Source organism: Callithrix jacchus, chromosome 1 (assembly GCF_049354715.1).
Source record: "Callithrix jacchus isolate 240 chromosome 1, calJac240_pri, whole genome shotgun sequence".
NCBI lineage: Eukaryota > Metazoa > Chordata > Mammalia > Primates > Cebidae > Callithrix > Callithrix jacchus.
Window position 1 is genome coordinate 193187261 of NC_133502.1, and position 20746 is coordinate 193208006.

The 20746-nt window shown below is 45.9% G+C and overlaps 1 protein-coding gene across 1 annotated transcript in view; it reads right to left on the bottom strand.

Moving 5' to 3' along the window:
* The window catches only part of CRKL (CRK like proto-oncogene, adaptor protein), a 36257-nt gene extending 18681 nt beyond the window's left edge, over positions 1–17576 (bottom strand). Inside the window, exons 1-2 of the mRNA XM_017978178.3 lie at positions 16734–17576; positions 3621–4086 (exon numbers count right to left, since the gene is read on the bottom strand). Coding sequence (XP_017833667.1) covers positions 3621–4086; positions 16734–17044 — 777 coding nt within the window. The 5' untranslated portion in view covers positions 17045–17576. The remainder of the gene's footprint in view (positions 1–3620; positions 4087–16733) is intronic.
* Between the last annotated feature and the right edge of the window lie 3170 nt (positions 17577–20746).

The following is a 20746-nucleotide window of genomic DNA, read 5'->3' on the forward strand; positions in this document are numbered from 1 at the left end:
CTGGGTGTGGTGGTGGACACCTGTAATCCCAACTACTCGGGAGGCTAAGGCAAGAGAATCACTTGAGCCCAGGAGGTGGAGGTTGCAGTGGGCCGAGATCATGCCAACCGCACTCCAGCTTGGGCAACAGAATGAGACTCCATCTGAAGGAAAGAAAAGACAGAAAGGAAGAAAATACAGAAAAAAGGCTGGAAGGCCTGCTCAGCCAGCATTTCTATCTGTGGAGGTGTCCTCCTCAGACCCAGGGCCTCAGTCCCTGACCCCAACCACAGCCTCAGATGCTCCTTTTCTTACAGCCAAGATGAGAGGGAGACAAAAATCAAACACTAAAACAAACCTTCAGGTGTAGTTCATTAAGATACTAGTCTGGTCCAAAGAAAAATTGAAGGCTGGGCACAGTGGCTCACAGCTGTAATCCCAGCACTTTAAGAGCCCGAGGCGGGTAGTCCACCTGAGGTTGGGAGTTCAAATTACCAGCCTGACCAACATGAAGAAACCCTGTCTCTACTAAAAATACAAAAAATTATCTGGGCACAGGAGCGCATGCCTGTAATCCCAGCTACTCCAGAGGCTAAGGCAGGAGAATCACTTGAACCCAAGAGGTGGAGGTTGCGGTGAGCCAAGATGACACTATTGCACTCCAGCAAAACTCCATCTCAAAACTTGGAAAAAAAAAAAGGAATAATTGAGGACAACCTATGAAAAAATACTCATGAGCCAATTCTTTTATCTGTGGGCAGGCTATTTGGTCATCAGGTTTTTGTGTTTTTTTTTTTTTTTTTGAGATGGGAGTTTCGCTCTTGTTACCCAGGCTCGAGTGCAGTGGCGTGATCTTGGCTCACCGCACCCTCCGCTTCCTGGGTTCAGGCAATTCTCCTGCCTCAGCCTCCTGAGTAGCTGGGATTACAGGCACGCGCCACCATGCCCAGCTAGTTTTTTGTATTTTTAGTAGAGACGGGGTTTCACCTGTTGACCAGGATGGTCTCGATCTCTAGACCTCGTGATCCACCAGCCTCAGCCTCCCAAAGTGCTGGGATTATAGGCATGAGCCACTGCACCCGGCCAGTTGTTTTTTTCTTTTTAAGCAACTGGCTCCCTTACTTGATCCTTCTGAAATGCACTGAGGGTTTCTCTCAACATTCCTCTCCACTTTTTTTTGAGATAGGGTCTCACTTTGTTGCTCACACAATCTTGGCTAACTGAAACCTGACTCCCGGGTTCAAGCGATTATCCCACCTCGGTCTCCTGATTAGCTGGGGCTACAGGTGCATGCCACCACATCTAGCTAATTTTTATATTTTTTGGTAAAGATGGGAGTTTCATCATGTTGGCCAGGCTTGTCTTGAACTCCTGACCTCCAGTCATCCACTGGCCTCGGCCTCCCTAAGGGATGGAACTACCGGCATGAGCCACCAGTCCCGGCTAAGAAAGAGTTTTTTTAAAAAGTTGGTTAATGTTTAGTTAGAAGAAAATGACTTGGCTGGGTGTGGTGGCTCACGCCTGTAATACCAGCGCTTTGGGAGGCCGAGGCAGGTGGATCACTTGAGGTCAGGAGATCAAGACCAGACTGACCAACACGGTGAAACCCCATCTCTACTAAAAATACAAAATAAAATTAGCCGGGTGTGGTAGTGCACACCTGTAATCCCAGCTACTCAGGAAGCTGAGGCAGGAGAGCTGATTGAACCCAGGAGGCAGAGGGTACAGTGAGCTGAGATCACATCACTGCACTCCCGCCTGGGCAACAGAGTGAGACTCCGTCTCAAAAAAAAAAAGAAAAGGAGGCCGAGGTGGGTGGATCATGAGGTCAAGAGATCGAGACCATCCTGGTCAACAAGGTGAAACCCCGTCTCTACTAAAAATACAAAAATTAGCTGGGCATGGTGGTGCGCACCTGTTATCCCAGCTACTCGGGAGGCTGAGGAAGGAGAATTGCTTGAACCCAGGAGGTGGAGGTTGCGGTGAACTGAGATCATGCCATTGCACTCCAGTCTGGGTAACAAGAGCGAAACTCCGTCTCAAAAAGAAAGAAAGAAAGAAAAGAAAAGGAAGAAAATGACTTGGTTGGCCAAGTGCAGTGGCCGGCCCCTGAAATCCCAGCACTCTGGGAAGCTGAGGTGGGTGGATTACCTGAGATCAGGAGTTTGAGACCAGCCTGGCCAACATGATGAAATCCTGTCTCTACTCAGAATAGAAAAATTCACCAGGCATGGTGGCAGGTGCCTGTAATCACAGCTACTCGGGATGCTGAAGCAGGAATATCACTTGAACCCAGGAGACAGAGGTTGCAGTGAGCGCTTCATCTAGCCTTGGTGACAGAGTAAGACTCCATCACAAAAAAAAAAAAGTCAGTCCTCTACCTAGCTCAAGAGAAATTCTAAGACATTTACTCATATTTCCCAACTGATTCCAATGTTAGAAATACAGAACTGGCCAGGCATGGTAGCTCACCTGTAATCCCAGCACTTTGGGAGGCCGAGGCAGGTAAATCACAAAGTCAGGAGTTCGAGACCAACCTGTCCAACATAGTGAAACCCTATCTCTACTAAAAGTATAAAACTTAACCAGGCATGGTGGCACGAACCTGTTGTCCCAGCTACTTGGAAGGCTAAGGGAGAAAAACTGCTTGAACCTGGGAGGCAGAGGTTGCAGTGAGTCGAGATCACGCCACTGCACTCCAGCCTGGGTGACAAAGCGAGACTCTGTCTCAGAAAAAAAAAGAAAGAAATACAGAACCATACAAGTGACTATCTGTGTATCATGGGTCTTCCTTAATTATTATCTTTCCTTACTGGAAAAAAACCCAACTATTATGAAAACTAAATCTATTAGGCTTTGGGAACAAAAACACAGCAAGCAGCCTGAATTTGGGAGAAACAAGGAAGAGGAAAGAACAAAACAGGCTTTGAAACACTAACAGTGGGCCAGGCATGGTGGCTCACATCTGTAATCCCAGCACTTTGGGAGGCTGAGGTAGGAGGATTACTTGAGGCCAGGACCTCCAGATCAGCCTGGACGACATAGCAAGACCTCATCTCTATAAAAAAAATTTAGGCTGGATGCAGTGGCTCATTCCTATAATTAAGGTCAAGAGATGGAGACCATCCTGGCCAACATGGTGAAACCCTGTCTCTACTAAAAATAGAAAAATTAGCCAGGTGTGGTGGCAGATGCCTATAATCCCAGCTACTTGGGAAGCTGAGGCAGAAGAATTGCTTGAACCCAGGAGGCAGAGATTGCGGTGAGCCAAGATTGCACCACTGCACTCCAACCTGGGCAACAGAGTGAGACTCCATGTCCAAAACAAAACAAAACAAAAAATTTAAAAATGAAATGCTAGTTGGGTGCAGTGGCTCACGCCTGTAATCCCAGCACTTTGGGAGGCTGAGGTGGGTGGATCACCTGAGGTCAGGAGTTCGAGACCAGCCTGACCAATACGGTGAAACCCCATCTTAAAATAAATAGATAGATAAATAAATATGAAATTCTGACAGTGTACATCTTCCAAAATCATACAGTGCTCTAATTCCATGAATATAAGCTTAAATGAGCAGACACTAAAACTAAAAATGAAAACCAAGTGTCAAAGGAAACAAAAAGCTAGTCCGAACAGACTTTACCTCTAATGCCAAGGCAGTCTTGTCATAAGCACAGGGTACTCTTTTCTGGATTGCTTTCGCAAAGACAGGTCCATTCTGAGTGGATGGCAAAGGGGTGATTGCTGCCCCAGGAGAACCGGAAACTGCAGGTAGAGGAGTTGTGGTCTGAGGTTGGGCGTACGCATGAGCAGGTTCTGGGATCCCATAACTGTTGGAATTCCTATTTCCATGCTTTCCGTGTGGTGAGGATCTCACAAGCTTTTCGACATAAGGGACAGGAATCATCCCAACCCGGCCATCCTTGTTCCGGGCACTCCACCATTGTTCTTCAGGCTTCTCTATTATCACTAAGATCTCACCCTTTTTAAAGGGCAAGTCTTCTGCATCATTTCCAGGAAAATCATACAGAGTCCGTACATATTCCAGGTTTTCCTCTGCTGTAGGCAGGCTGGGTGCTGAGACAGATCCCATTGGTGGGCTTGGATACCTTGAGAGAGAAAGAAAATTAAGTTAAGCCAGTGGCTGTCAAACTTAATAAACCACTGTCCTCTACAATTTTTTTTTTTTTTGAGACGGATTTTTGCTCTTGTTGCCCAGGCTGGAGTGCAATGGTGCAATCGTAGCTCACTACAACCCCGCCTCCTATGTTCAAGTGATTCTCCTGCCTCAGCCTCCCGAGTAGATGCAATTACAGGTACCCGCCACCACGCCCAGCTAATTTTTTTTTTGTATTTTTAGTAGTGATACCATGTTGGCCAGGCTGGTCTCAAACTCCAGACCTCAAGTGATCCACCCACCTTAGCCTCCCAAAGTGCTGGGATTACAGGTGTGAGCCACTATGCTCAGTCTCTCTTTTCTTTTTAGACAGAATCTTGCTCTGTCACCCAGTCTGGAGTACAGTGGTGCAATCTCAGCTCACTGCCTCTGCCTCCTGGGTTGAAGTGATTCTTCTGCCCCATCCTCCCAAGTAGCTGAGATTACAGATGTGCAACACTATACCCAGATAAATTTTGTATTTTTAGTAGAGATAGGTTTTTGCCATGTTGGCCAAGTTGGTCTCAAATTCCTGGCCTGATCTGATCCACCAGCCTTAGCTTCCCATAATGCTGGGATTACAGGTGTGAGCCACCACTTCTGGCCTTATTTTCCTTTCTATATTCTTAGTAGTTAAGAAAGTTGTCATGTTGTAATTTTTGTAGCCTGCACTGTCCCAAAAGTTATTATCCTGAGTATGTCTTTTCAAATTACAAGTACACAAACATACACACACTTCATCTCTGTTTTACAGAAACCTTTTGTTTATATAGATACCTTGTTTAAATTTTTAAAATCTTGAGCAAGTTCAGAAGCTGCCTTCCTTTGGACCCTTGTTACAACCCACCACACACTCTTCCTCCCACTCTTAATCTATGCCTTACATCCTGCACACTTCCCTGGACACCCAGAAAATGACAAAGGCCTCCGTCTCTGACCCCTTGAAAAAAAAGGAACAAAAAAGGGCTTGCCACACTAAAAACAGTAATGAAACCACCAGATGTGGTGGCTCAGACTTTAATTCCAGCACTTTTGGAGGCCATGGAAGGCCAGATCACTTGGAGACCCACCTGTCCAAAGTAGCAAAACTCTGTCTCTACTAAAGACAAAAAATTAGTGGAGCATGGTGGTGCACACCTGTGGTCCCAGATACTCAAGAGGCTGAGCAAGAGCATTACTTGAGCCCAGGAGTTAGAAGCTGCAGTGAGCTATGACTGCACTGGGCAACAGAGCAAGACTGTCTCAAAAATAAATAATAAATAATATTAATAATAATAATAAATGAATAGAAAGAGTAGTAGGAGCAGGAATAACAATAAAGAGCTCATACTGGGCCGGGCACAGTGGCTCACACCAATAATCCCAGCACTTTAGGAGGCTGAGGAGTGCAGATCATGAGGTCAAGAGATTGAGACCATCTTGGCCAATATGGTGAAACCCCATCTCTATTACAAATACAAAAATTAGCCAGGCATGGTGGCGTGAGCCTGTAATCCCAGCTAGCAGGGAGGCTGGGGCAGGAGAATCACTTGAACCCAGGAGGTGGAAGCTACGACAAGCCAAGATTGTGCCACTGTACTCCAGCCTGGCAACAGAGCAAGACTCCATCCCAAAAATAAGTAAGTAAGTAAATAAACAAACTAATAAATCAGAGCTCATACTCATTATCTACAGTAGGCAAGGTTTACAGTCTTTGAAGAGATTATTTAATACGTCTACCCTGTGAGATAGTGGTTTTGTTTTGTTGAGACCCCGTTTTGCAAATGAGACCAAAGAGAGCGAGACTCCGTTTATATTTTTTAAAAGTAGCCGAGCCCGTTCATTTATGTATTGTCTATGACTGTTTTTCGCTACAAGGACATAGTTGATAGTTGGACAGAGACCCTGTGGCAAAGCTGAAAATATTTACAATTTGACCCTTCATTCAACAGTTTGCTGATCCCTGGTCTAAATTCCTGAGTTAGGGAGGCAAAGTGTGCTTTTCAACTTCTTTGCTTCTCTGGTGAGGGGTATGCGTCTGTACAAATTTGATAAAGACAGTTTCTACTTCCCTCTACTACTATACTGCTATAGTGACCTTGGGGCTCATTTTCTGTGTTAGTATCTGCAGAAATAATTCATAAATTTGATACCAAATCAAGCTCACCAGTCATACCCTGACATAAATTCCAAGTCCTCTGTCCATATTCTCAAACTAATTTATTCATCAAATGCCCCTGAAAATTAAACATCAGTTCCACTGAAGAGACAAATACATGTTGCTGCATGTCCAATATCTTAGCCTTTCCATTAGAACCCACTGTCTAAAGAAATATGAAGCATAGTCATCAGAAAAATTTATTGCTTCTCAATTATTTCAGTTTGTTCTTTGAGCAAGATTGAAAATAGCACACTCCCCACAACTTCCCTTTAAAACAGAAAGGGTTTTGTCCGGGCGTGGTGGCTCACGCCTGTAATCCAAGCACTTTGGAGGCCAAGGCAGGCGGATCACCTGAGGTCGGAAGTTCAAGACCAGCCTGACCAACACGGTGAAACCCTGTCTTTAAAAATAAATAAATAAATAAATAATAAAAATAAAACAGAAAGGGTTTTTCAAGCCCATCCAAACACTCTTGACCCATGCTTCTCACTTTTTGCCTACTGTCCACTGCACACTTTGAGCAGCAAAGCCCCCGACAACTAATTGATAACTGACTTTTCTTATCTGATGATAATGAAAATCTCTCTGCTCTTTTGGTTAAAAGCATTCTCAGTTTCATATATAAACCATATACAAAACATCTTTAAATCAAGTTTTAATATGTTCTAAGCTTAAAATCTTCTTATGTACACTGAAGAAACCAATAATCAACTTCTGGAAAAAGAAAGTTTCAAAGGTGCTGGTAACACATGTATTTTTGTTTTGGAGATGGGATCTCGCTCTGTTGCCCAGGCTGGAGTGCAAAGGCACAATCACGGCTCATCGCAGCTTCAACCTCCCAGGGTCAAGCAATCCTTCCACTTCAACTTCCTGCAAAGCTGGGACTACAGGTGCATGCCGCCACATCCAGTTAATTTTTGTAGAAACAGGGGCTTGCCATGTTGTCCAGGCTAGTCTTGAACTCCTGAGCTCAAGTGATCTTCTCACCTCGGCCTCCCAAACTCCTGGGATTATAGGCTAGGCCAATGTGCCTGGCCAATTTTTTTTTTTTTTTTTTAAAGGAATAATAGTTTTGTTTTGTTTTTGAGACAGCATCTTGCTCTGTGGCCCAGGCTGGAGTACAGTGGTATAGTCATGGATCACTACAGCCTTGACCTCCCAGGCTCAAATTATCCTCCCACCTTAGCCTCCTATGTAGCTGGGACTACAGGCGCAAGCCACCATGCCCAGCTACTCTTTAATTTTTTGTAGAGATGGGGGTTTATGTTGCCCAAGCTTGTCGAACTCCTGGGCTCAAGCAATCCTCCTACCTCAGTCCCCCCAGTAAATGGGACTATAGGTGCATGCCACCACGCCCAGCTTACATATACTTTTCTTTTCTTTTTGAGAAAGAGTCTCACTCTATCACACAGGCTGGAGTGCAGTGACATGATTTCGACTCACTGCAATCTCCACCACCCAGGTTCAAGCAATTCTTGTGCCTAAGCCTCCCCAGTAACTGGGATTGCAGGGGCCCGCCACCACCTGGCTAATTTTGTATATTTTAATAGAGATGGGATTTCTCATGTTGGCCAGATTGGTCTCAAACTCCTGACCTCCAGTGATCCACCTGCCTCAGCCTCCCAAAGGATTGGGATTACAGGCACAAGGAACCATGCCCAGCCTTATTCTTTTTTTGAGATGGTGTCTCACTTTATCACCCAGATTGGAGTGCAGTGGCCCAATATCAGCTCACTGCAATCTTCACCTCCCAGGTCCAAACAATTCTACCTCAGCCTCCCAAGCAGCTGAGATTACAGAAGCCCACCACCACACCCGGCTTTTTTTTTTTTTTTTTTTGTATTTTTAGTAGAAAGAAACTGGGTTTTAGGATGTTGGCCAGGCTGGTCTTGTACTCCTGACCTCGAGTGATCCACTGTGCCCAGCCACCTTACTCTTTTCTTTCTTTTTGAGAGAAGTCTCGCTCTGTAGCATAGGCCGGAGTGCAGTGGTGCAATCTCAGCTCACTGCAACCGTCTCCTTCCAGGTTCGAGCAATTCCCCTGCCTCATTCTCCTGAGGAGGTGGGATTACAGGCACACACCATCATGCCCAGCTAATTTTTTTTTGTATTTTTAGTAGAGACAGGGTTTCACCATGTTGAGATAGGCTAGTCTTGAACTCCTGACCTCGTGATCCACCCACCTTGGCCTCCCAAAGTGCTACAATTACAGGTGTGAGCCACTGTGTCCAGCCCACCTTACTCTTTTCTATGTAGGAAATAATTTGCAGTTAAAAAAAAAAAAAAAAAACACCAGTAGAAAAATCAATTCCAACTGGGCGTAGTGGCTCATGCCTGTAATCCCAGCACTTTGGGAGGCAGAGGCAGGCGGATCACCTGAGGTCAGGAGTTCGAGACCAGCCTGATCCAATGTGGTGAAACCCCATCTCTACTAAAAATACAAAAATTAAGCCAGGGGTGGTGGTAGGGGCCTATAATCTCAGCTACTAGGGAGGCTGAAGAAGGAGAACTGCTTGAACCCAGGAGGCAGAGGTTGCAGTGAGCCAAGATTGTGCCACTGCACTCCAGCCTGGGCAACAGAGCAAGACTCTGTTTAAAAAAAAAAAAAAAAAAATCTGTCTCTCCTTTCACAGCTTCCCTTCCTCTACTTATTCCTGTTCTGTCTGTTCATTCTGGGTGATCCTGTCTAAGCTAAGATTCCCAAATCTATGTGTATTCAGCCCTAACCTCTCTTCACAATAACAAACCCATCAGATTGGTAAATATACCTGGCTTCCAGCAGGTACCTCAAAGAAAGATTCTTACTGTGGAAAAGAATCACCCCTCCACCCTAATCTCTTTTTCTTCTCTCAAAGGCATCACTCAATCCTCTCTGAAGTCATGATACCTCTTCCCTCACCTACTATGTGCCACTTTACATTTCTATGGCATTTGATCTTGGCTCAGCTTCTCAGGGTCCCTCTCTAGTTAACAGCCCTTAATTAGTCCTTCAGATCTCTCCCCACCCAGAGCAGTTTCTCAAAAGTAAAACTAATCAGTTCTCCTTTAAAATTTGACAGTTCTCTTTTTAAAAACTTTAGATGGCTCCTACTGTTCAACTCATTACAAGGCACAGGGGGGTCCTTTATAAATTAGCTTTATCTTTCCTTCCTAGCTTCCTGCCCATCATTCAAATTATAACTATGTCTTTACCAGCAGGCACTGCCACCACCTCTTCTACCTCGTATACTTGTTCTTATCCTTCAAGAATCAGTTGAAGAGCATCTCCTCTTTCAAGCCTTTCCCACCCCTTAGTTGATCACTCTTGGTTGTAAGCTGTCATGGCCTTCTATTTTAATTTTTTCAACAGACCAAGTTTCTCAAAGACAAAAAAAAACAAAAACATGGTTTACTTCCATTAGGTACCTAGAGTTTAACAGTGAGCTTTGGTATACAGCAGGCCTCCATGTATCAAAGAACTTTCCCTTTCCTATTTCCCTCATTTTTTGTTTAGGAAAGCACAAAAGCTCAAGCATTTGAATTGCCTAACTCTGGTTTAATTCTGTCACACTGTTGGTGTGTGTGACACCAACTGTGTGCCTTTGAAGCCTCTTCTCACCCTCTTCCACTGCTCTTCCCACATTCATTCCAGGTGAGTTATGTGCCCAGTGGCCCCACCTAACTTGTTATGATTTTAGCTCAGACTCAGTCAGCACAGGTTAATCTGAACTCCCAACTAATAGGCTGTGCTCCCTTTTACTTATTTGAAAGAATTAAAATGTTTTTGGGTTTTTTTTTCCTGAGACGAGAGCTCTGTTGCCCAGACTAGAGTGCAGGAGAGTGATCTCAACTCACGGCACATCTGCCTCCCAGGTTCAAGTGATTCTCCTGCCGCAACCTCCCAAGTAGCTAGGACTACAGGCACCACACCTGGTTAATTTTTGCATTTTTAGACATGGGGTTTCGCCACGTTGTCCAGGCTGGTCTCCTAACCATGCTCAGCCCAGAATTAAAATATTTTAGTCTTAAAGACCCTTAGAAATAATCTAGTCTAGGCCGGTGGCTCAAGCCTCTAATCACAGCACTCTGGGAGGCTGAGGCGGGTGGATCACGAGGTCAAGAGATTGAGACCATCCTGGTCAACAGGCTGAAACCCCGTCTCTACTAAAAATACAAAAAAGTAGCTGGGCATGGTGGCAGGTGCCTGTAATCCCAGCTACTCAGGAGGCTGAGGTAGAATTGCCTGAACCCAGGAGGCGGAGGTTGAGGTGAGCCTAGATCGCGCCACTGCACTCCAGCCTGGGTAACAAGAGCGAAACTCCGTCTCAAAAAAAAAAAAAAAAAAAAGAAATAATATAGTCTACCCAGGCGTGATTGTAATCCTAGCACTTTGGAAGGCCAAGGCAGGCGGATTACGACATCAGAAGTTTGAGATCAACCTAGCCAACATGGTGAAACCCCATCTCTACTAAAAATACAAAATTAGCTGGGTGTGGTGGCAGACGCCCATAATCCCAGCTACTAGGGAGGATGAGGCAGGGCAATTGCTTGAACCTGGGAGGCGGAGGTTGCAGTAAGCAGAGATCATGCCACTGTACTCCAGCCTGGGTGGCAAAGCAAGACTCAGTCTTGAGAGGAAAAAAAAAAAGATATAATCTAGTCTAATCATTCAGATCAAAAGGAAAAATTTAGGTCACAATTCTGTGGATTTGAGTCTTAAGAAAAAAGCCACAAATCGAATGGCTACAGTACTTTCCATGAGAACACAACTCTTAACTGGATAAGATTCCATTTTCAGCATAATGACAATGTTCCTATTTTTTTTTTTTTTTTTAAAAGAGATGGAGTCTCGCTCCCCGTATTCCGAATTATTTTGCTGCCTTAGCCTCCCAAGTAGCTGGGACTACAGGTGCATGCTGCCATGCCTGGCTAATTTTTTGTATTTTAGTAGAGATGGGGTTTCACGGTATTGCCCAGGCTGGTCTCAAACTTCTGAGCTCAGGCAATCTGTCCACCTCCGTCTCCCAAGGTCCTAGGATTACAGGCATGAGCCACCATGCCTGGCTGTGTTCCTGTATTTTATCTCAATCAAATTCACATGACTTTAACTACTGGTCAGGAGAAATGCAAAGGGGTTTATTCACAGTTCTCAATTCTATGCTGATTAAAATTATTGACAATCCTTCCCCCGTATTCCGAATTACAAAAGTCTGGATTTGAGTTCCTAAATATTTAGAACAGGGGATGTAAGGAGGAGACACAACTATGCGACTGGTTTCCTCCTGTCCCTTCAGGACTTGGCTTCCACTTCACAGGTGTGTGAGGCTCCTCTTCTGGGCTCTCAGGTTAGACTAAGCATGTTTTCTTGGTTCTTCCACAGCTACTTTATCAAGCATGGAAATTAAATATATACATACATACATACATTCATTCATTCATTCATTTTTTGAGACAAGGTCTGCCTCTCTCACTTAGGCTGGAGTGCAATGGCAAGATCACAGTTCACTGCAGCCTCACCCTCCTATACTCAAGCAATCCTTCCACTTTAGCCTCCCAAGTAGCTCGGACTTAAAGGTGCACAACACCATGCTTGGCTAACTTTTTAATTCTTTGTAAGGAGAGGGTCTCACTATGTTGCCAGGGCTGGTCTCGAGCTCCTGGGCTCTAGCGATCCTCATACCTTAACCTCCCATAGTGCCAGGATTACAGGCATGAGCCACTGAGCACAGCTGACCTTTAAAATGTTTTTTTAGTAACCAGTAAGCGCCTCAGAAGGATGACAGGGCTGTCTGATTCAATGTTGGTTCCATAATACCAGGTACATTCGATGCTTAAAGTCTGTTGAGCAAAACACATAATTTTCTTGAAGGGCCAACTTCCCTTAGTTTTTATTGGTAAAATTTTATTTCTTTTCTTTTTTTTTTTTGAGACAGAATCTTGCTCTGTTGCCCAAGCTAGAGTGCAGGGGTACAACAGCTCACCACAACCTCCGCCTCCCGGGTTCAAATGATTCTCCTGTCTCCATGGTGTGAACCACCATGCCCAGGTAATTTTTGTATTTTGAGTAGAGATGCAGCCTCACTATGTTTGCCAGGCTGGTCTCGAACTCCTGATCTTGTGAACTGCCCACCTCGGCCTCCCAAATTGCTGGGATTACAGACATGTGCCACCACACCTGGCCAATTTTATTTCTTCTAATTTTTCTTCGTAGCCTGAATTCATCTACATAAGCTAGAAATAGAAAATGTCAAACAAAGCAAGCTATCTTCTGAAGCATTGTTATTAAAGTGAAAATGGCCCCTATTAAATAAAAAACACTAGAGCTAGGCTAGTGTTACATGGTTCACACCTGTAATCCCAGCACTTTGGGAAGCCCAGGCATGTGGATCACCAGAGGTCAGGAGTTCAAAACCAGCCTGTAATCCCAGCACTTTGGGAGGCTGAGGCTGAGGTCAAGAGATCGAGACCATCCTGGTCAACATGGTGAAACCCCGTCTCTACTAAAAATACAAAAAATTAGCTGGGCATGGTGGCGCGTGTGTGTAATCCCAGCTACTCAGGAGGCTGAGGCAGGAGAATTGCCTGAATCCAGGAGGCGGGGGTTGCAGTGAGCCGAGATCGTGCCATTGCACTCCAGCCTGGGTAAGAAGAGCGAAACTCCATCTCAAAAAAAAAATAATGAATTAAAATTAAAATTAAAAAAAAGAGAGAAAAAAGAAATACTACAAATATAAAAAGCAGTTAAAGATAAAAACACAAAAGACAAATAGTTAGAAATATATCAAATCATCCCTTATTCCCCTTCCCATCATCCCCACCCATCAGCAAATCAATTTTATCTCCAAAACAGGCATCTCCAAGTCACAGCTCCACTGTCACTATTAGTCACCATCATTTTGTACCTAGATTACAGTAATAGCCCCAGGTCACTTCCCTGTCTCAAATTCCTTCCATGGAGCCCACAGCACTTCAAATAAAAATCAAATTCCTGACCACGATCTTTATCTCCAACTCATTTTATATGTTCCCCTTTCTCCTTTAAGAAACACACTCCCAAGACAATGGTCTTTCTCACCTCAGAACTAGCTCATAAGCTTTTCCCTAAATAAGGAAGGCTCTTCCCCTCCTCTCAGGTCAAGTCTTGCCTAGGCTGGGTTCTTCTCTACCCTCTTACTTTCATGCTTTCTCTGAACACACCACCCCAGGTAGGTCCCTCCTGTTATATTCCTTCAGTCTTGGTTTATTTCCTGCACAGCATTCATTAATCTTACTCTATTTTTCTACTTTTCAGTCTATCTCCTCCACTAAAGTATGAGCTCCATAGGGAGAAAATGTCTGTCACACATCTTTCCCCGTACCTTCACTGGGGTTATAATTCTCTTATAAGCACTCGAATAAAAATATAAAATTAAATGCCCTTTTCAGCCTTAGCCCACCTGCACCCAGGTTAAAAAAAAAAAAAATTCCCATAAAAAGGATCAGACTAATAATGCAAGCCACCAGTCCTTAAATTTCGAGGACAATATTGTTACAAACTTTAACTATGCAAGATAAACCAAAATATTAGCCAAGAGGCATGAAACTCTGGCTTTAAAAGCTCAGTTTTGATGCCTAAAAAGCCACTAAATTTATCTTGCCTGAGATGTGAAGAAGCATTATACTGAGTTTTCTGTTTGGCCAAGGCGCTAGTAGCCACTAGCTTTCTATAAAAGACTAATGACATGTCAAATCTAAGCCATGAAAACCAGGCTTGGGAGTGGCAATTCAAAGATTCATTTTAACAAAGTAAATCCATTAAGGTTCTAACTCAACCAGCATGGTGATCTCCTTCATAGATACATAGGAAAATGAAAAACTAAATTAAAGCAATAGACCTGAGGCAGAGAGCACAGGAAGAAGAAACAAAGCTGAACGTGAGGAGGAGGGTCAGGATAAGGCCCTATTATCTGTGAGGGGACTGGAACAACAGGAAGGATTTCAACAGATGGAGAGGGAGGTGTAGTTAAGGCAGTCAATGAAGAACCAACAGCTGGAGCAAAGGTACAAAGGTACGAGAAAGGAAGGATCACTACCAGGGAATAGTGAGCAGGCCAGTAGTAAAAGAAGGAGAAGGGTAGACAAAGAATTACATGCTTGTTATCTAAGAAGACACACTCATGAATGGAAAATCTAGAGGTGATTCTGCGGATAGAGAGAAGCAGCATACTCCTTTTCCTCCCTCTAGAAGGAGATTCAAGCCATTAACTCACGTTTTTTTGGGGTTTGCTTTTTTTTTTTGAGACAGAGTCTCACTCTGTTCTCCCCGCCACGGGGCTGGAGTGCAGTGGCAATCTCGGCTTACTGCAGCACCCCAGGTTCAAGCAATTCTCCTGCCTCAGCCTCCAGAGTAGCTCAGATTACACCACGATGCTCAGCTCATTTTTTGTATTTTTAGTAAAGACAGGTTTTCACCATGTTAGACAGGCTGGTCTTGAACTCCTGACCTTGTTATCCGCCTGTCTCGGCCTCCCAAAGTGCTGGGATTGCAGGTGAGAGCCACGGCACCCGACTATTCACTCATTTTTTTCCAAACAGCCATACTAGTACTCATCACCTCAATGTAAGCACATGCATGGCTTAATGAATGTCTGGTATTAATTATATAATTCACTCTCACAAATGAGAGAAATAATTTATTCCATATTACAAATCTCACTACAGTGGGTTCTAAGATTCTCTTCAACTCCTTACATTGGAATATTGTGCTCAAAGTTGACTGCAACTACCAGCATCTGCCAGGAACTGCAGGTTTCACCAATCAGATTCTTGGTGTCCTGGTCTTTGTTACAGTATTTGATTTATAATCACTTTCTACCAAAGTCAATTTAGTTCAGTAGTAAATCTTATAGTCATTATACTGTCATAGCTTTCTTTTTTCTCTCTACCCCCTATGCAAACAGTTGGTGTCCTTAATTACAATAGCTTTTAATGTTTAAAGGTTAGAGTAATACCCTGTCGACAAATCCATAAAGCCATAAACATCTAACCCTAGAAAAACTGTATCAACACCCCTTCCTTTTAAAATAGATGTTTAAGAAATGAACTGGCCAGTTTGTTACTTTAAAAATTCTAGGCAACTTTTCAACTCAAATTTGGCATAATTTAAATAAAAGAAACATCTGATAATTAAAGTGTTACAGAGTAAAAACAATAAAAACAAATCTCTCCTAAAATACTTAAGGCAAATTAAAGCAACTAATCAATTAAAATGATGCATTTCACTTGAAAAAGAGAATGCTTGGTCACTTTGCGTTAATTTAAAATACACTAAGTCATTAGACTTAACACAAAAAGCCTGTCTAAAATTGAACTAGGATACAACTAAGTGTCATTCAAAAATTTTCCTTAATAACATTCTAGCCTAATTCCACCTTGGAAATTAACTAGACTGATCTCTGGCCTACTAATGGTCATTGGGGAGAAAATATGAAATAAATTTTCCAAAAAAGTATCTTCGCTGAAGCCAATGCACCTTCTCTCATCTTTGTAACTAACGTACTATAAAAGTGGTGGTGTCTGGCCTGCTTCAAATTTGACACCACAGCAACAATATACAGTTGATATTTCGGTTAGAGGTTTTTTTGTTTCTAAATACTAAAGTATTTTCATTTTGTCGACTGTTCCAAAGACTGCAGTCCTGGAGTTCTTGACCTGGAGTTCAGGGATCTGGGGGGAGTACAAGAACCTGGGATGGTGTGCACACTTGTGTGTATGTGCATTTGGCGGGGGTGGGGGGTAGGGGGTTGAGTGCTGGGCTATCTTCAGATTCGCAAAGAAGTCTATGGCTTAAAAACGGTTTTATGGCCGGGCGCGGTGGCTCACGCCTGTAATCCTGGCTTTCGGAGACCAAGGCGGGCGGATCACGAGGTGCGGAGATCGAGACCATTCTGGCTAACACGGTGAAACCCCGTCTCTACCAAAAACACAAAAAAATGAGCCGGGCGTGGTGGCAAGTGCCTGTAGTCCCAGCTACTCCGGAGGCCGAGGCAGGAGAATCGCTTGAACCCGGGAGGCGGAGGCTGCAGTGAGCTGAGATCGTGCCACTACACTGCAGCCTTGGCGACGGAGCGGGACTCCGTCTCAAAAAAAAAAACTGAGTTTTTAGAAAGACCAACAAATCACCGCATCAGTATTACAGCCAGAGAAAGTAACGAAAGGCAAAAAGCGTGCATTTTACCTATGCAACCATGTTAAACATTTAAAATGCATCCTCTTCACACTGAAAAACAGCCTTGTGAGGAGAAAAAAAAACAAAAAACGCATCCTCCTACCCAGTGACCCAGATCCTGATACTAGCCTTCCGTTCGGAAGGCCTTCTGAAAAATAATCTGGTTCAGAATAGGGGAATAGGGGTTCAAGCGCGCCCCAACCCCCTACACAAACACTCTTCGACCGACTCGGTTCTCGACCTTCCTCCGTGGTCGGGGCGGGCGCTCGCGTACCTGGGCGCGGGCTCGATGAGCGTGGTGGTGTCCAGGTAGTGGATCTTGTAAAACTCCAGCAGGGCCGGCAAATGGTCAAACTCCTGGTCCCCGATCTTAAAACGGCGGTTGGGCAGCGAGTTGATGATGTAGTGGGAGACCCGCGAGTTCTCGGACACCGACAACACATAGTCCCCAGGGCAGGTGGAAGAGTCGCGGACGAGGAACATACCGTGACGCTGGCCCTGGAGCCGGGTCTGCGCCTCCTGGCGAGACACCGGCCCCATGTACCAGGCAGAGCGGTCCGAGGAGTCGAACCTGGCGGAGGACATAGTGCCGGGCCAGGGGCTCTGCGGCGGTCCGGGCGGCGGCTGTTCTCGCCTGCTCTGCACGCCTTAGCCCGGCAGACGGCTTTGGGGCCGAGGAAGGGCGGCCTCTCGCACACCTGGAGGCTCGCTCAGAGGGCTGGGCCAGCACTTTCCTCTCGGCTCCGGGCCCGCAACATCCTCCGCCGCCGCCCGCCTGCTCCAAGGCCGCCTCACGGAGAGAGCCGCCAGGGAATGCAGGGCAGAGCCGGGGATTTGGGCTAGGCAAAGCCGAGCCGCAGCGGAGGCCACCGCGGGGTTCTAAGGCTGCTCGGGGTCCCAAGGGTGCCTCCACTGACTCCCGGCCCTGGAAAGCGCTGGCGCCGGAGCTCCACGGGTCTTCACCGACCCCCGCCGTTACACGAGGCACCGAACTAGAAAGAGCGTCGCGCCTCGGGGATGGTTTTGCCCAACTCGTTCCCTATAGCCACAGCAACAAAATGGCGGACGCGGGAGAAGCGACAGCCACCTCCCCCTACGCTCAGTGCTCTCCGTCTGCGCACGCGCGGGGCCTCGGCTCCCGGCAGCCGCCGGGGCCCTCCCAGTGACGTTACGTGGCGCAGCCAATCAGGAGCACGGTCGCGAAGATCTGGGTGGGCGCTGCTCCCGCCCGCTCCCGCGTTCCGGGAGGAGGCTAAAGAGGCGGCGGCGGTAGGCACTCCCTTCCTGGGCCGCGGCGCGCCGCCGGGGGCGCTGGTGCTGCCGGGTCTCCCCGCGCTGGCAGGAAAACAGCTGGAGCCGAGAGGGAGCGGCGTTTCGAAAACCTGCTTCTGGGAACAAAGCGTAACGTGCAGGCCGAATCGCGGGTCAGGGAGGCGTGGCACTGAGGCGACCTGGCGAGCCAAGGGGCCTGCGGGAGCTCAAGAACTGACAGGTCCAGATGGGCCGAGGTGGCCCAGGAAGGGGATGACCCCAGGGGCAGATGTGACGACCAGATAGGTGACTGATTGAATGACGCAGGCCCCAGGTGTCCTGATAGGCTAAGGGAACCCTACTGGCTACGTGACCCGCTAAATGGAGAGAGAAAGGAGAGAGAGAAGATGAGGGTTACATTTACTCAATTAAGTGGTCAAGGAAGTCCACAATTGGGAAACCTGGCCATCATGGGCTCTGAACTACTGAAAGTAATCTCGGGCGTGGCCCCAAGGCTTCGCCTGCTCCGAATTATGCCTGCTTCTCTCTATTAATCCCTATTTCGTTTTTTGTTGTTGTTTGAGACGGAGTCTTTCTGTTGCTAGGCTGGAGTGCAGTGGCTTAATCTCGGCTCACTGCAACCGCCGCCTCCCGGGTTCAAGCGATTCTCCTGCCTCAGCCTCCGGAGTAGCTGGGACTACAGGCGCATGCCACCACACCCAGCTAATTTTTGTATTTTTAATAGAGACGGGGTTTCACCATGTTGGCCAGGCTGGTCTCAAGCTAATGACCTCAAGTGATTCGCCTACCTCGGCCTCCCAAAGTGCCGGGATTACAGGCGTGAGCCACCCTGCCTGGCCATCCCTATTTGTTAATCCCTATTTCCCTCTTGCTTACCCACTTCCAGCCGTCCTCTCCTAGCCTATTTTCCCTCACTGGAGCCTCATTCCCCGGTAGAATGTAAATTTTTTTGTTTTTTGGTGTTTTTTTTTTTTTTTTGAAACGGAGTCTCACTCTGTCGCCCAGAGTGGAGTGCAGTGGCAGGATCTTAGCTCACTGCAACCTCTGCTTCCCGAGTGGCTGGGATTACAGGCACACCCCATCACACCCTGCTAATTTTTTGTATTTTTAGTAGAGACGGAGTCTTACCATGTTGGCCAGGCTGGTCTCGAACTCCTGACTTCTAGTGATCTGCCCACCTTGGCCTCCCAAAGTGCTGGGATTACAGGCACGAGCCACCATACCCAGCTTTTTTTTTTCTTTCTTTCTTTTTTTAAGTTCTGGGATACATGTGTAGAACATGCAGGTTTGTTGCATAGGTATACATGTGCCATGGTGGTTTGTAAATTTTAAGAGGGCAGCGATTTTGTATGTCTTGTTCACCTTTGTCTTGTCTGCCTTGCACGATGTCTGGCCCTGAGTTGATGGTCAAATGTTTCTTGAATGAATGACTATTGAGAAAAATCACCAGGCTACTGCTTTTAAATTACTGGCAAGCATGGCCAAAAAGGGAGAAGCAGACAAGCAGCAAAACATACTTATACTTAGTTCCCTCTGCCAGTGGAATTTCATTTTTGCCGTCTGCACCACCCAGGCTGAACAGATGGGAAATTGCAGGGTGAAAGATGATGTCCATCCTAGGGTAAGCTAAAGGGGAAATGCCAAGGTCTGGTGCCTTTTTCCACCCAGCATAAGCAGGTTTTCATCCTCCCCAAAGATGCTTTCATGGCATATTAGGCTCAAGTGCAATTTGAATAGCATAGAATTTGAAGCTGACTGCTTCAGTTTGAATCCTGGCTCAGTAAGTTCACTGGGTGACACTGGGCCAATTACTTCATCATTTATCTGCCTCACCTCCTCTATAAAATGGTGATAATAATAGCTTTTTTTTTTAGTCTCTGTCACCCAGGCTGAAGTGCAATGGCATGATCTCAACTCACTGCAACCTCCACCTCCTGGGTTGAAGCAATTCTTCTGCCTCAACCTCCTGAGTAGCTGGAATTACAGGCGTCCGCCACCACACCCAGCTAATTTCTGTATTTTTAGTAGAGATGGGGTTTCACCATATTGGTCAGGCTGATCTTGAACTCCCGACCTCAGGTAATCCGCTCGCCTAGACCTCCCAAAGTGTCATTTTTTTTTTATTAGTAGAGATGAGGTCTTGGGATGTTGCCTAGGCTTTACCCAGCCTTCTTACTTTTTCTTTGTCTTTTGTTTTTGTTTTGAGACAGGGTCTCATTCTGTCAAACAGACTAGAGTGCAGTGGTGGAATCTTGGCTTACTGCAACCTCTGCCTCCTGGGCTCAAGCAGTCCTCCCACCTCAGCCTCGCAAGTAGCTGTAACTACAAGTGTGTACCATGCCTGGCTAATTTTTTTTTTTTTTTTTTTTTTTGAGACAAAGTCTCAGCCAGACTGGAGTACAGTGGCGCCATCTCGGCTCACTGCAACTTCCACCTCCCAGGCTCAAGCAATTCTCTTGCCTCAGCCTCCAGAGTAGCTGGGAATACAAGGCATGTGCCACCACATGTATTTTGTATTTTTAGTAGAGACGGGGTTTCACCATGTTGGCTAGGATGGTCTCCATCTCTTGACCTTGTGATCTGCCCACCTTGGCCTCCCAAAGAGCTGGGATTACAGGCATGAGCCACCGTGCCTGGCCCTAATTTTTAAATTTTTTGTAGAGTCGAGGTCTCACTGTATTTCCCAGGCTGGTCTGGAACTCCTGGGCTTGAGCGACCCTTCCGCCTTGGCCTCCCATAGTGCTGGGATTACAGGTGTGAGCCACCTACCCAGCTGCTCAGCCTTCTTGATCTAGCTTCTACCCTTGCTTTGACTGAATTAGGCTTTTTGGGTTTTGTTTTTAGAGACAGTTCTCTGTGTTGCTGAGTCTGATCTCAAATTCCTAGGCTCAAGCATTCTTCCTGCCACAACCTCCAACATAGCTGGGATTACAGATGTGAGCCACAGCAATCCACTCTCTGCACTCTAAGTGTAGAAGCTCCTTCACCTCTCTATAGCTTTTCCTTTAGTAGACT